General features: G+C 47.8%; 5 protein-coding genes and 1 non-coding gene across 6 annotated transcripts; all 6 read right to left on the bottom strand.

The window, feature by feature from the left end:
* Positions 1-1,440: 1,440 nt before the first annotated feature.
* BCR38DRAFT_453370 (glycosyl hydrolases family 43-domain-containing protein) lies at positions 1,441-3,208 on the bottom strand. Its single transcript, XM_040861587.1, has one exon. It carries the CDS (start codon positions 3,115-3,117, stop codon positions 1,504-1,506), a length of 1,614 nt encoding a protein of 537 aa, XP_040709318.1. The 5' UTR covers positions 3,118-3,208; the 3' UTR covers positions 1,441-1,503.
* A 2,301-nt stretch (positions 3,209-5,509) lies between these two features.
* Positions 5,510-7,844, bottom strand: BCR38DRAFT_415228 (uncharacterized protein; the record flags this gene model as incomplete). Its single annotated transcript, XM_040859011.1, has 4 exons — positions 5,510-5,957; positions 6,213-6,748; positions 6,803-7,438; positions 7,539-7,844. The coding sequence occupies 4 exons, from the start codon at positions 7,842-7,844 to the stop codon at positions 5,510-5,512; spliced, it is 1,926 nt and encodes a 641-aa protein (XP_040709317.1).
* Positions 7,845-8,652: 808 nt separating this feature from the next.
* On the bottom strand, positions 8,653-9,768 carry BCR38DRAFT_453366 (protein tyrosine phosphatase). The gene is made up of 3 exons (XM_040861586.1): positions 9,249-9,768; positions 9,052-9,191; positions 8,653-8,999 (listed from the first exon to the last, which is right to left on the bottom strand). The coding sequence occupies exons 1-3, from the start codon at positions 9,674-9,676 to the stop codon at positions 8,926-8,928; spliced, it is 642 nt and encodes a 213-aa protein (XP_040709316.1). The 5' UTR covers positions 9,677-9,768; the 3' UTR covers positions 8,653-8,925.
* Positions 9,769-10,726: 958 nt separating this feature from the next.
* BCR38DRAFT_479365 (uncharacterized protein) lies at positions 10,727-11,873 on the bottom strand. Its single transcript, XM_040863147.1, has 2 exons — positions 11,163-11,873; positions 10,727-11,103 (listed from the first exon to the last, which is right to left on the bottom strand). Exons 1-2 carry the CDS (start codon positions 11,510-11,512, stop codon positions 10,914-10,916), a joined length of 540 nt encoding a protein of 179 aa, XP_040709315.1. The 5' UTR covers positions 11,513-11,873; the 3' UTR covers positions 10,727-10,913.
* Positions 11,874-12,592: 719 nt separating this feature from the next.
* Positions 12,593-13,358, bottom strand: BCR38DRAFT_453362 (uncharacterized protein). The gene is made up of 2 exons (XM_040861585.1): positions 13,000-13,358; positions 12,593-12,943 (listed from the first exon to the last, which is right to left on the bottom strand). The coding sequence occupies exons 1-2, from the start codon at positions 13,334-13,336 to the stop codon at positions 12,822-12,824; spliced, it is 459 nt and encodes a 152-aa protein (XP_040709314.1). The 5' UTR covers positions 13,337-13,358; the 3' UTR covers positions 12,593-12,821.
* A 46-nt stretch (positions 13,359-13,404) lies between these two features.
* Positions 13,405-13,498, bottom strand: BCR38DRAFT_t383. Its single transcript has one exon. It is a non-coding gene; the product is annotated as a tRNA-Cys (tRNA).
* Positions 13,499-13,567: the final 69 nt, after the last annotated feature.

The raw sequence follows: 13,567 nt of genomic DNA, 5'->3' as shown, positions 1-13,567 counted from the left end.
CATGCCGATTCCTGTTTTCTTTCGGATAACATGCCGGCACCATAAGAAGGACTAGATACTCTATGGAGGCCTGCCCACCTGTCAAAAGCGTGAACATACTGCAAGATAGATTCGGCCCAGTTGGGGCCGTCACATGTACCCTCAACCTTATGAGACCACGTAGCGATTCCCACTCTGGAGATACTAGAGTATCTAGGAAGGATTAAATCCTTTACTTTCAAGCGCATTCGACTCAACTCTACAAACTAACTACGGGAGACTTTCCCTATGCCTTTTGCTCCTTATAATCTCCTTAGTTCAAGTGGTGATGTAGTTGACTTCTCGAGCAGATGAAGCACCTATCATGTAATCAAACACAGTCATCTTTCCTACAGTTTGAGATGTATCTTGATAAGATTGGTAGATTTATATATCTATCCCTGATACTGTCAGATACGAATGCGGTGTGTAAGATTGGTGTAGAGGTTAGCGGTGATCGATCCTGCTTGTTCCGGCGATGCAGACGCACCTCTTACCTCTTTCCAGCTAGGACTGTTCAGGTTCAAATTCGAACAAAGGAAACAAGGCGGACTATAACGTTTATATTTGCAAACATTGGCGCGATATGTCGTCTTTGCTTCACTTTGACTTAGTTTGATTTATTTGCCAAGCATTTGCTTTATTTCGGACTCTGATCCATAATGTGCTATACATGCCGGTTGCTGTTGCTTTTTTGCAGCCCAGACATTGCCATCGAACCGCCACCGTTCATCATGCTAGAACGGCTCCAGCAGCAAGTCGCTGAGTCCAGCTTGATTCCTATAGTAAAATGGCCTGTTCCCCAAACGACTCCTGTATTCTTCCAACCTAGCCTGCAACTCCCCATTCCGAGCCTTAGACAACTCCACATGCTCCTCCCAGAGCTCCTGGAAACTCTGACCCACAACGTCTCGACATGACAAGCAACGAAAAGAACCACAAGAGCTCGCAAGTTCTCCGAAACATCTTCCTCGTAGCAGTAGATTAGTAGCTCAATAAAAACTCCGGTTTCCCTCTCATACGACTTGACAGAAATCAAAGTCTAGTGCAGCTGGTGAGCGACAGGGCCACAAGCTTGTCGATTCCGTAGCACTCGGCGAAGACAAACATTCGGGCGTGGTAGAGGAGGCCATCCAAGAGATCCTCTACTGTTGATTACACGGGGGTGTGAAATATGTGGACGTCGCGCCGCAGTCAAACACCTTGAGTTTGATGAGAAGCTGTCTATTCCTCCTCCCTTCACGCTCCGGGAACTCTCCCTATAGCAACGAATGGGATTTCCGCGCCTTTTTCATGAGATTAGCCGGCTAGGGAACGCATCTGAAGATGCTCGTCCAGATACTTTAGGCGACTGACTCATCTCAGCCAATCAGTGCAAAGACATATATCACCTACCATTGATTTGTTTCATTCAGCAAATACGACATTGAATAATATCTCTCATTCTCTGACATGTATGCCATTTCTCATTTTTATCGGCCTACTTCAAATTTCATACCGATCACTCTCATGCTTCACCGGCCTATAGACGAAATAGTCAAAATCAGCTGGCAGTGCCGTCCCATTCAGATCCGAGCACGCCATACCCACAAACGCCCCCGTGAAACTCCCATGGACCTGGTGACCACCACATTCATCGGAAAGTATGGACGCGTCAAAGGCCGGCCCGATCTTCTTCAACTCTTCGTCACCCACGGCATAAAAGAACTGCAACTCCACACCCCTGATTGTGAGCGCCAGTTTGACTTTCCCCTCCTTGGGTATCTGCACAGGCTCGGCAAACGGCATGTTCAAGTTACCCTCTGGCCACGACGCCTCAGATGTCATAATGAGCAGTTCCCGTTGTCCTCCAAACGCTGTCACGGTGAGGTAGAAGAAATTGTAGCGGCAGTAGTATGCCGTCAGTCCCGCAAACTGACGCTCGTCCGTTGGGTTGAAGTCAACCACCGTTTCGGCATCATAGGAGAAATGTGTTTGTCGCCTTGCAACCAATGCTTGTTCGAACCAGGAGCCGATAGCCTCGCGGCCAAAGAGTGTGAGTTTTCCAGCATCTGTAGTGAAAATGCGATCCGTCTCGGGTGTGCGCAGCCATTGGAAATCCTTGTGCAATGCCTTGCTGTCGAATGTATACCGCTGCTCGCTCCAGTACTTGCTCTCGTCTCGCGTTCCCGGGACTTCCACATACAATGATGGAATAGGACCATTCTTGATGTAAAGCCAGTCATCATCACCCCAGTACGCCTCCTGAATGGCTGTTTCCCGGCCAAGCACACACCGACGTTTCTCTGTTATTGGGCGGCCAGTTAGATGCACCAAGTAATTCTTTCCGTCCAGTGCTTCTACCCAATCCCCATGTCCAGCTCTCTGCAGCGCGGCAGATGGCGCATCTTTGGATGACAGGATGTGTTTCTGCGGATGTGTCTCATAAGGTCCCCAAATGTCCCTGGACCGTGCCAGCGTGCACGCATGCTCATAGCCCGTTCCTCCCTCCGCCGTCAGCAGGTAATACCACCCATTCCGCTTGTACAAATGTGGCCCCTCGACCAAATCTAGATCGGTACCCCTGAAGATGTTTTTCTTCGGCCCAACGAGCTTCCCGGCCGTGGGGTCAAACTCCTGCAGTACAATGCCCGAGAAGAACCGCGGCCGGCGCGTATGGTCTTGCAGCATGTTTACGAACCACTTCTTCCCGTCGTTATCATGAAATAGCGACGGGTCGAAGCCCGACGAGTTGACGTAAACGGGATCAGACCAGGGCCCCTCGATCGCCGGTGCCGTCACGATATAGTTGGGCGTATCTTTGAAGGACCCGTCCTTGCGCTTAACGTCTGTATAGACAAGCCAGAACTTGTCCCCATCGTGCGTGAGACACGGTGCCCAGATGCCGCAGCTATCCGGGTCACCACGCATGTCAAGTTGCGACTTGCGCGTCAACGGGTGGACGACCAAGTCCCAGTTTGCGAGATCGGTGGAGTGGTGGATCTGCACCCCTGGGTACCACTCGAATGTCGAGGTAGCGATGTAGTAGTCGTTGCCCACCCGCACGATGGACGGGTCGGCGTTAAACCCAGGGAGAATGGGGTTGCGGATTGGAGGCATGATGCAATATACAGTTTCTTTAGCAATCAAGTTATTATAATTTGGAGATAAAAACAAATTCTACCTAGGAGTTGGAGAAGGAGAAGTAAGATGTCGTTGACGACCTAACTTGGGTCTCCCCCGCACGAAACTTGGCTATAACTCCGCATTTGTCTATTTACCCGGAGCGATGCCAAGTCCATCCCCGCCGGTCCGCCAGTAACTTCTCGGGTACAAGTCCGGTCGAGGAGATGTCTTGAGATTCAATTAAAAGTAGCCGGGAACAGTTTTATTGTAGCTAGTTTTACATGGAAAACCCACAAGATTATGACTTGCTTCCGTAGGCCAAGGTTGCAGCCGTACCTTTTGGTTTTTGTAACAGACAGGTCAGAGTATATAGCCAAGTAGATATTGCGTAGTTTCTGTATATGTAATCTCATTTGAATCCGGCGGTGGTTATAGGGACCACGCATGCCCACTGCGAAAGTGATGGGGGAAAGAGTTTAAAAGAATCCATAGCCCTACACCGATATTGAACTTGATCTTCGTGTTAAGTTCAGAAAGCTGATGGTGCGAGGGAAAACAACAATAGTTACGGAGGATACAAATTCGCAGTACAGGGTTATACTTGTATGTAGGACTAGGTAGTTTAGCCCGCTATACCTCGGGTCTTCGGACCTACTGTTTTCATAAGCCGTAGGCTTCCATGTATAGTATCATCAACGAAATACAAAAAGAAATAGTTAATCTCCTGGGCTGACCTCGTCTTTATACGACTGTCACGGGCATTCAAGTACAGAGTGAAGGACGAGAGTGCTGGAGAGAAGTCGGTTGCTGGTCATTAGGTCGGTACTAGCAGTGTAGTTTAGGGTTTAGGGGGTTCAAATACGACAAGTTAATCTGATGCGAGTGCATATGGGGTGTGAATTGTTGTATTGGGAAAGGATGGCCAGGTCAGCTATTCTGGCCTGGCAGAGCTCTTTTATAGCTCTAATCTATCTTATCTATAGCTATAGGGTCACCCCCCATGGGGTCACGTATCATAATCGCTACCCCTCCTCAAGATAAGGTTGTCACATCAGCCTATTTATACATTGCTGACCCTTGCGTAGGCTAAGGCCCAGCAAGCCACTGTGGCTTATTCGCACCTAACAACAACACGGGCGAATATTGAGGCGTTGGCCTCTGGGGACGTTAAAGACGACATAGTAAGTACTCTGCGAGTTTACATTGCTCGATTTTGAACGATTTTGCAGCCTAAAACTCTGGCGTTGGGAAGTCTCGTTGCAGATATGGAATTGCTCGGGATCGGTAATGGATCGCTTCGGTCGTTTGTTCTAGAGAAGCCTTTATATTTCTTCTAGTTCCCTACGCAAATCAAGTTAGCGTTTCATAGTGTTTATGGCCGAGAAACGATATCTGGAATGCTAATCAGTGGGATAATAAGAGGCCAGTCAGACTGAGCAGGGATGGGGAGCTGGAGAGAGGCTCCAACTGGTGGGTACAGCATAATGGGATATTTATAACTTGAACTAAATGAAACGATTTTGGGAATATTGTTCTGAGTATATTCTACGTAGAGTTTTGCTGCTTACCAGTACAGTGCGCTAAGATAATAACAGGAAATCGCTTTCTAACTTTCTCATTGCTTGTTAGGCAACCTTGGTGGGCTTTGCCAAGACCACCAAGGTTACCACGTGACTTAGCCCTTCGGGACTAAGTCCAACCTTCGTGCTCCATAGGACTAGATAGAATGTCATGCTTTTACAACCTCACAAATCTTTGACCACCTTTGCGTGTAACAGATTCGAACCCGCGACTCGTCACCGACCCAAGTGGGCGAGGCTCAAATCGGGACTTATCTACCAGCGAAGTGACCAACTACACCAGCCGACTGCCTAATATGAAAGTCTTAGAATACCGAAAAACCGAAGCAAGTAGGGCTCTGTTACTCCGAATATGGGCTCTGGTTATCTATATAAGGGAGTTATCTTAGGAAGATGGAGGAAGGTTAGAGATTAATAAACTATTCTAGGCACCCCTACCTGAGACTATTAGTGACTACCCGCAGTCATGGACAGTGCCTAGAAACAAACCCCGCTAGCCCATTTTGACGTTCATGCAGCCCATGACCTGCTGACTAGCATTGTTATACCCAAAAGCTATAGCTAAGGCCAGCCATAAGCAGCCCTCCTTTATCTCAATAAGCGGTGTGTTAGACTGCTTTTAGTACATAAGATCACGGTAAGTGGTAAGTTATTTCCTAGCAGGATGGCTTACAGAAATGAGCGAAATTGATGTACTATTCGTCTGTTGCTACATAAGAACTCACAGCATGGCCTTTACGGTACTGTATGTAAGATATTTATATAGTCATCCATAATTCGCTGATAGCTTCACCTGCTAAGCCTGACTAGCCCATAACCAATTGAGCATCTTCCAAACTATGGCCCTCCCACGCATCCTTGCCAACAACACCCAAAGCCTTCCGGTACGCAACGTTATTCCATTCCACCCAAAGAACACCATAGACTTCTGCGTAAGTTGGCTTTTCTACGTCCCCTTCCTCCACAACCTTTGGTCTCCACCTAGCTTTGGAGGCCATATCTCTCCTGGGGCAAATGGCAACGAGCTCGACTTCTAAGATGCGGCCAGAGTCGGCGTCTGGGAAGTGCGAGATATCGTCTGCTCTCTGGAGATATAGTTGCCCGCAATATTTTCCATTGCCATCCAACAAGCCAACAATAAATATGTGAGCGTTCCATCCACGTTCGTGGTCTGAGAAATAGCTACTCGGGAACTGTGCGGCGGAGAACCACCCGCGCTTGATCACGCACGATATACACGGCGTCTGCGACGGGCTGAAGAACTCTATATCTTCGTTAATGATGGTGATCGGCACCGGCAGCTAGAAAGTTTTGTCAGCTGTGACGGCGTGACGGTAGATATGTTGCCCGAGACCTTCGAGTGGTTCGCCGTGTTTGGTCTCGTCGTGCTCTTCTCTTGTACAGCCTTCAGGGAGCTCATATTTAAAGTCCCGAAACTTCTCCCGCAAGCGGAACCAATGTGATCGTATAGGTCATTTTGTAGTTGTGTTTGGGGTCTTATGGGTGTACCATTGAGTAATGGGACTGGTCCGGGGATCCTTGAGAGAGGATTGGAATGATTCCTCATCCAAGACGTGCAACCCGAAGCACTTCCAACTGATCCACGACCACGAAGGGATCCGGGACGTTAAGGCGAGTAAGTTTGTCCTGCCAGAATCCTTCCGTTCTTCCATGGACCCGTAGAAGGGCGTGTGCCACATCAAGGCAGAATCGAAGCACGTCTCCGGCAAAGCGAATAGAAATCCACCCTCATACGAGCGGCTAAGAATGGCGAGAAGACCACTTATACCCGGTAGTGCATCCTCCGGGAATGAGAGCTCGCGTTGATTGTATTCACTAAGAATTATATTCAGAGCCGAAAAGTCCGGCTGTCCTGTTAGCACGCTAGAAAGGTTGCGATCCAGAAACTCCTGATCGGTCGGTGTGTCTTCAGACTGTATGAGATCCTCATGCCAATCGGCACAAGTGCAATGCCAACGCAACTGGCTATTCGCAAACGTAAGGCGTCTTTTCGAGAGATAAAACTCCTGATAGGTCCAGCCACGCTAGAAGTATAGCGAGCTTGCTGATCGAAAATTAGGCTGTTGCCGGAAGATAACCTTCTCGTTTTGAAATACGGGAGTAACGTTCTGGTTGAATTCTCGTGGTGGCGATATTCCCTTGAGGCCTAAAATCCCGTCCATGGCGTCCCCATCGGAGACCACAATTGTCAGCTTCGCCGAGGCGTAGATGGCACCTTCTTTTGCACAATGCGCTTCATCGTCCTGGGCTATGCATATTGCGTCTACCCAGAGATAACGCTCGTCGATAGCTTGGGTCAGCCCTATTGTATGCCTAAGAATTGCCATGTAGGCGCCGAGCCGGCTTTGCGATAGTGCTCCTGGCTCTTGAAGAGTCTTCAGCAAGTAGCGGTTCGTGCGAAAAACAGCCACGACACCCCATCTGTAACTCAGCGCCACATATTTAGGGATCTCTGCACCGGGGACAAGGCAATTCTCAACGACGTCGATGAGCCAGGCGGGCGATACAGAGCGGATCCTAAGCGGATTAAAGCACTTCTCGCCGTGTTGGATAAAACAGTCCCTTTTCCATCGCTTAGCCAATTCTAAATCAACCCAGTCTGGGTCGAGAACTCGTCCATAGCCAGGTGTCTTGGGCTTGTTACGGTGTCTCGCCAGCAGCGGCTCCAGCAGTGTAAGCCCGTAGAAGCCATCTGCACTATGATTACTGGGGTTCTGCCGCCTCCAGAATGCTCCCAACCGAATGCGAGATCATATGGTCCAAGACCGAGCTTCTTGTCCAGCTCATCTCCTTCACTTTCCTCACTATTCTTACTTTCCCATCTTCCCCACCTTTCTCGGCTTTCTCATCATTTTCACCATGAGCACCCTCAGCGTCCTCATTGTTCGTCTTGTTATCACCCTTCGCAAAGTGGTTCGGATTTCGCTTATCAAAATCATTTCGGATTAAGCGTAATAAGGAATCATGGCCTAAACATGGAGTTTCAAGCACTTTATTGAATGATCCTTGATTAACATAGAACTTTCTATCTATGAATATCCTCCGCAGATTTGCGCATATTATGCAGGCCTCGCTTGATAACGGGGATTCAAAGATCGTATTAAAGTCAGCAGAATTCATTTTCCGACAGTGCGTACTGTATCATGTGTTATTGGAAGCGCGGGTTTTTGTGTCAGGGTACGGCTAGGCCGAAGGCAATAGTACAGAGTGATGGGGAGTAACGGGCGTCCCTCCTACGTAATACCGGGTGGTCACTGGCGGTCTCAGGTAGGGGTGCCCACGGTGATGCATTGATCTCTACTCTCCCTCTATCTTCTTCCCGGGCCTCCGCCCCTTACATAGATAGCTAGAACCCGACGTCGTAGCCGCGGAGCACTAGTTTCCCCGATTGTTCCGCAAACCAAGACTTCCATATCGTGTCATGACTCGCACATTCCTACACCAGAGCCCCACCGGTGTCCCACCGGTGCCTATGGCATTCTGTTCTCTGACATTTTGTTGCTTTAAGATGATAAAGAATCCATCCAAGAGCCTCGTCAAACTTGTCAGATACAACGGTGACGTGACCGACCAGCCACTGGGACTTAGCCAGAAATCCCTTTGCAGAGCAGATCACAGATAACATACATAAGAATTAATTGATCACACCGAACGGTCAGATTACCGTTATATCAAGGGTATAATGAGGTTACATCGCAAGATACGTGAATATCCGACAATTAAGAGTCTTATATACTCAAAAGAGCAACTACGTATTAATCGATATACGTATCTTTACTAATTTCGCGATGTTCATAACGTCTTCATCCATTATAATCGCCTATAACGCTCCGAAGGACTAGACATAATTCCGTAAGCGTATAGAAGCCGTAAGCGTCTAGGAATACATCGATCTTGACGAAAAAGTCGCCTAGCCAGAGAGACCTATTGTTGGATATTCACGTATCTTGCGATGTGACCGTTCTGTGTGATGGATTGATTGTTATGTGTGTTATCTGTGATCTCCTCTGCAGAGGGATTTCTGGCTAAGTCCCAGTGGCTGGTAATCACGTGAATCTTGGTCGGTCACGTCACCCCTTCTATCTGACAGGAATAAAAGTTTTCGACCTTTAACTACTAGCCGAGACCCCCTGATTCCATAGTATCTTCGGATCTTGATATTTTAGCTGATCATTTGTGCAACGCGAGCCGGCGGCAAACTTCACCGCTTCTGACTAGGATCCTTGAGAACACGTCTTCTCTGCGCCAGCATATGCGTATAGAGGAAATAGCCCGCTGATAAGTCTTATTAATGGCTGAAAGAACGAGAACAAAAATTCTAACATACCAGGCATATAGCTGAGCAAGCCAGCAAGCAGGTACCCCCTGTAAGCAGAACTGAGTCCGGTTGCCTGAGCGAAGCTGAGATAGACAAGCCACGCTTCACTCAGAAGCCCTGGAGGATACAGGATGACGAATGCGCTATATCTAAATACAACTGTCAGCCAACTAATCACACAAAAATGTCTCCTATTAATCACTTACCTCAGCCACTTCAGCCATCTCGGCATCTCGCTCCTAGTTAACTGCACCACAAAGAATCCATAACGTATCATCTCCGAGCAACCCCAGGTCATCACACATCCCAAGAAGCCCAACATACCCTGCTCGGTTTTCATGATATCCGGAAACCTGAGCATGACGGTCCAAACCACGAGGTTCTTCCCGCCGATCTGCAGGGCCGTGGTCAGAGGCGATGCCCTGATGAGTCCGGATGCCGCATGGAGAACCTCGAGGATGGCGAGGGATTGGGTTATTGCGAGGAGGGGAGATAGGAAAATGTAGAGAGCCGATAGGCGGGATTGGGAATAAAGCGATGCTGCCGAGGAGACAGTTTCAGCTGTTAGATACGTCCATAACAGGAAAGACATGGCGTTATACATAACGAGGTAGCCGGTTTTAAGTGACATCATGGCTGGTTTGGAGCAAGGTTCCCTAAAGCCTAATGGGCAGGATGGTAGGATCTCTCCAAAACGGGAATAGTATGCTAGTAGGCAATTAGTCGGCAAGACATGCAGGTGATCATTATGTTTGTCCAGGGTAGACAAAAAATTCCGTTAGCGGATCTAAAGCGGTCACTGAGGGCAGAAACTCAACTAACTCCTATTACTTCCCTTATTTCCAAACAAGCTCATATTCCCCGTGAAGACATCTATCACAGTTGTGAAGTAACAAGATTTGAAATCCATGATGTGTTACCTCATGGAGTAACATGACCACACTGTGCCTGTCAGGGCTATGAGAAAAATAAAAGCCGCAAAGAATGCTACGCATTGGGTTGGCGGCCACGGTGAACATTCTTTTACCAAACTTCTTTTCATCCTGGGACCAAAACTGTACACTTTGGGGCACAGTGCTTCATATCAGACAATTATTTTCCCATTGCATTACCTCTTCCTCACATATCTCTACTTAAAATAGTCTTCTGCCCAGGAGGCCATTAGCACTGCCATAGACCTCAATACTGATGGAAATAGGATTTGGGTCATCCTCTAACAAATACTTGCTTGAAAGTGGCGAGCTGGTCCCTTTGCGCGAAAGGCAGCGGTGCAAAACGTGGCGCACTACTGTGGTCAAATCTGGAGGCAACAACACATGGAATACACTATGAGCTAGTCTGGGAAACACATCTTTGATCCACACGAATTCCCCATATACGATGTGAAAGACCAAGATATCTTTGGGAAACGGCTTCAACACGAGCAACTTGAGTCGAAGTGGAGGAATGAGGTTTGCGTGGACACCCGGGACAAATTTGGTCTGAGCAGGTGCAAAAGCAACTTCATGACAGCCATTGATGGATTGCTCTATTTCCTGTGGCCGAGGGCCAGTCGAAGTTTTTGAAGTTTCTAGGATGGAATGGTGATGACTGTACCAAGTGAATCTTCAGTATTGTAGACTAGGAACCTATTGGTAAACCATGGCACCACGTATAGTAGTCACGCAGCAAATTAATAGATTGCGGCTTCTGTTCAATCCAATGCGTTGTTATTATGTATGGGTGATTATGGAGCCAAGTACCTATGCTTTGAATATGTAATCCATCGCATACCGTCTATACTGCATCTCGCTCTTTATCAGAACGCCGGCAAGTCGCAAGTATACTAGAGATTATGCCTTGATATTTCCAAATCTCTAATCTATATGTGGTCAAGTACCCGCCTCAACATCAGGACTAATGTCCTGCTCGTCATCGGCCTCGCTAAGCGGCGTGTACTCGGATACATATCTAGGCAGGATACTGCCCCTGGCCATGACACTGCGACAATGCTGGCAGTCGCAGCTAGAAGATGTTAAAATGTGCCAAACCCCCGTCACGACAAAGTACGTGTGAATACCACTAGTCATAAACTGTCAGCTACACAGGCCACACGCTTCAAGAGAAATGGCAGAACCTACAAGTCAATCATCATGAATACTGTCCCATACGTCCCCAACGGAATCAAACCCCTTGCGTTGGCAACCTCCAAAAAGATCCAGCTCGGAATCAGGAATGAAATATGGAAGATGGCAAGCGCGGTATCACCCCATAGGACGTTTGATGGTGATAGGGCTTGAATAGGAGACCCGGTGCTGGCTAGTTTGTCGCGGTATAGGAGGACCCCATTGAGGAAGGCAGAGCATGCCAGTGGGAGTATGCCAAGGGCTGGAAACGCGTAACTTGATACTATTCCATGTGCGAGAAGTAGGATGAAGGCCGGTGGCAACGATATGATGCTGATACGACGGAGGAGCACATCTGTATTCATAGCGGTGGTGTTGTGGTTGAATGATAGAGGATGTTTGGTGGTATATCGTTATTGGGGTTCGAAAGCGTGATTATCCGACATACGACAATAGGTTCCATGCAGTGTTTTTATGGCTTCAAGATATTGCGAAGACCATGTGCTACAATTGCAGCCTAGCAGGGCGCAGTGCCATGTGGCACGGCAGGTCGCGCATGTCCCATAATAGCTGACGTGCTGCATTGCCCAGTGATTTGCATGGCGACTGCCATTTCAACATTTGTACAAAGTAAAAGGAGCTGATGCCTCGTGCTATCAGTCACTAGTACCTGTGATTTGATTAGCCGATGGAGCTTGGCGAAGTTCAAATTGCGGTCCTTCTCACTACACAGCCCCGAAGTGAGGTAACAGAACTCCATGCACTAACCTGACCGCATTAGCCCCTATTTGTATTACCCGTGCCACACCTTACTTATTTTGGATTCGTGTAAGCTCACCAAAATAAGTTAGTGCTGGACACCGATTTAGCCGGGACACCGATTTGACCAATTTCTCGACGAGCTTATCTTGAAACCACCGTATCTCTACCAAATCAAGGTATTTTTTCGATCGCGATAGCTTCAAAGATACAGAACTGTTACGAACCGTTGGTTCCTAACCCACTAAACCAACCAGGCTGTTACGAATCTACGATTCTAACCAATGCAACAGGCCCGATGGCAGGCCCCAGTGGATACAGGACAAAGAAAGTCACACAGGAGTGGCTAGCTGCAGGAGGAGCCAGCTAGTGCAAGGATCACAAGTCACGTGACTTATAAGGGTGGATCATTTGGATATGAAATGATCCAACATATCCAGTTAGGACCAATAGTATCCATGAAGGATCTAATGGCCCCAGTTATCAGTGAAGGAGGGAATGGATATAAAAGGGACAGGACTCCCAGGCATTTCATAGATAGACAGTCTCTACTTCAGTGATCAATCTAAGCATCAATCTAACTAACCCATTGGTGAGGCAAACTGCCTTGACGACTCTATTCCCAGTTACCCTACTTGAATACTTCAGTTACCCCAAAGCACTATACTCCATACGTCAGACCCCGATATTATTGCTAAAGGACTCCGCAGCAGGACTTACTTATTAGCACAAACCCTTACAGACTCTTTAGTGGTTTACGCAGCTAGACTATTAGAGGTTTAGTTACAGTCGGGTAACGATCCACACCACTTCAGCTCATCGAAGAAAGGTTTCCGTTCTCATATCAAAGTCCAGTACATCATCACGCCAAGGATTACTCTATCCCTGCTTCTAGGTCCCGTTGCTCATCATGATTCACGATCTGCTACTCTTTATTCTTCTCCTTCTCCTTTTCTCCTTCGCCTTGACCGTCCTCGTTGTTATAACTATCATGATTCTCCGCCTGCTTGGCTGCGATCCTCGCGAGATCATCAGATGTAGGAATGAGATGAGGCCAGAAACGTGCCGCGGCCATGAACTGACATGAATACAGAATATCGCCTGCAGCTCTTCGGAAAGTTTGTTGCAAGACTGGTACGGGTGGTGTGTGCTTGCCGGAACCAACTTCGCCTTATTATTCCCCTAGGCATGGTTGCAATTTGAGGGTAGGATCCAGGACGGGTCCGGGGCATGAAGACCTTGCTGTATCGAGTTTGGACAGATTGTACTTTCTCTGAGCTGACATGTGACATTGTGCATTCGATTATCACTGTCCCTAGGCGCAAGCCCGAAATGGCGTTTGGGACTGATCGGTAACTTCGCATGTGTAGATGGTTATTGACTGTACTTGGTTGATGTTGTGCAACCAGAAGTGTAATGTAACGGTTCATGAATTTCAGTTAAGTAAGTAAGTAAGTAAGACTTGGCAAAAATATTCCTCTTCCAGAAAATCAAAAACAGGAGCGAATGAGGATCGAACTCATGACCTTAGGATAATTGCTGACTGTCAACCAGTACTGCAATCCCACGCTATACCACTTAGCTACCGCTCCATAGACCATTTTATTGAATGATTGGTTGGGAGGAAATGCAATTGCATAAACTCATAAAAGGTAACAGGA

The sequence above is a fragment of the Pseudomassariella vexata genome, assembly GCF_002105095.1.
Source record: "Pseudomassariella vexata strain CBS 129021 chromosome Unknown BCR38scaffold_32, whole genome shotgun sequence".
Taxonomy (NCBI): domain Eukaryota; kingdom Fungi; phylum Ascomycota; class Sordariomycetes; order Amphisphaeriales; family Pseudomassariaceae; genus Pseudomassariella; species Pseudomassariella vexata.
Note: the sequence above shows the minus strand (reverse complement) of the source record. Positions and strands in the feature narration are given on the sequence as shown.

Excerpts from the sequence above, each read along its gene's own strand:
- BCR38DRAFT_453362 (XM_040861585.1), bottom strand. The coding sequence starts at position 13,336 with ATGAACCGTTACATTACACTTCTGGTTGCACAACATCAACCAAGTACA. Across the intron at positions 12,944-12,999 it reads GAAGAGCTGCAGGCGATATT|ATCTGATGATCTCGCGAGGA; the intron begins CTGTATTCATGT and ends TCTCATTCCTAC.
- BCR38DRAFT_453366 (XM_040861586.1), bottom strand. The coding sequence starts at position 9,676 with ATGATGTCACTTAAAACCGGCTACCTCGTTATGTATAACGCCATGTCT. Across the intron at positions 9,192-9,248 it reads AGATGGCTGAAGTGGCTGAG|ATATAGCGCATTCGTCATCC; the intron begins GTAAGTGATTAA and ends AGTTGTATTTAG. Across the intron at positions 9,000-9,051 it reads CTTGCTCAGCTATATGCCTG|CGGGCTATTTCCTCTATACG; the intron begins GTATGTTAGAAT and ends AAGACTTATCAG.
- BCR38DRAFT_453370 (XM_040861587.1), bottom strand. The coding sequence starts at position 3,117 with ATGCCTCCAATCCGCAACCCCATTCTCCCTGGGTTTAACGCCGACCCG.
- BCR38DRAFT_479365 (XM_040863147.1), bottom strand. The coding sequence starts at position 11,512 with ATGAATACAGATGTGCTCCTCCGTCGTATCAGCATCATATCGTTGCCA. Across the intron at positions 11,104-11,162 it reads GTATTCATGATGATTGACTT|TGGTATTCACACGTACTTTG; the intron begins GTAGGTTCTGCC and ends GTTTATGACTAG.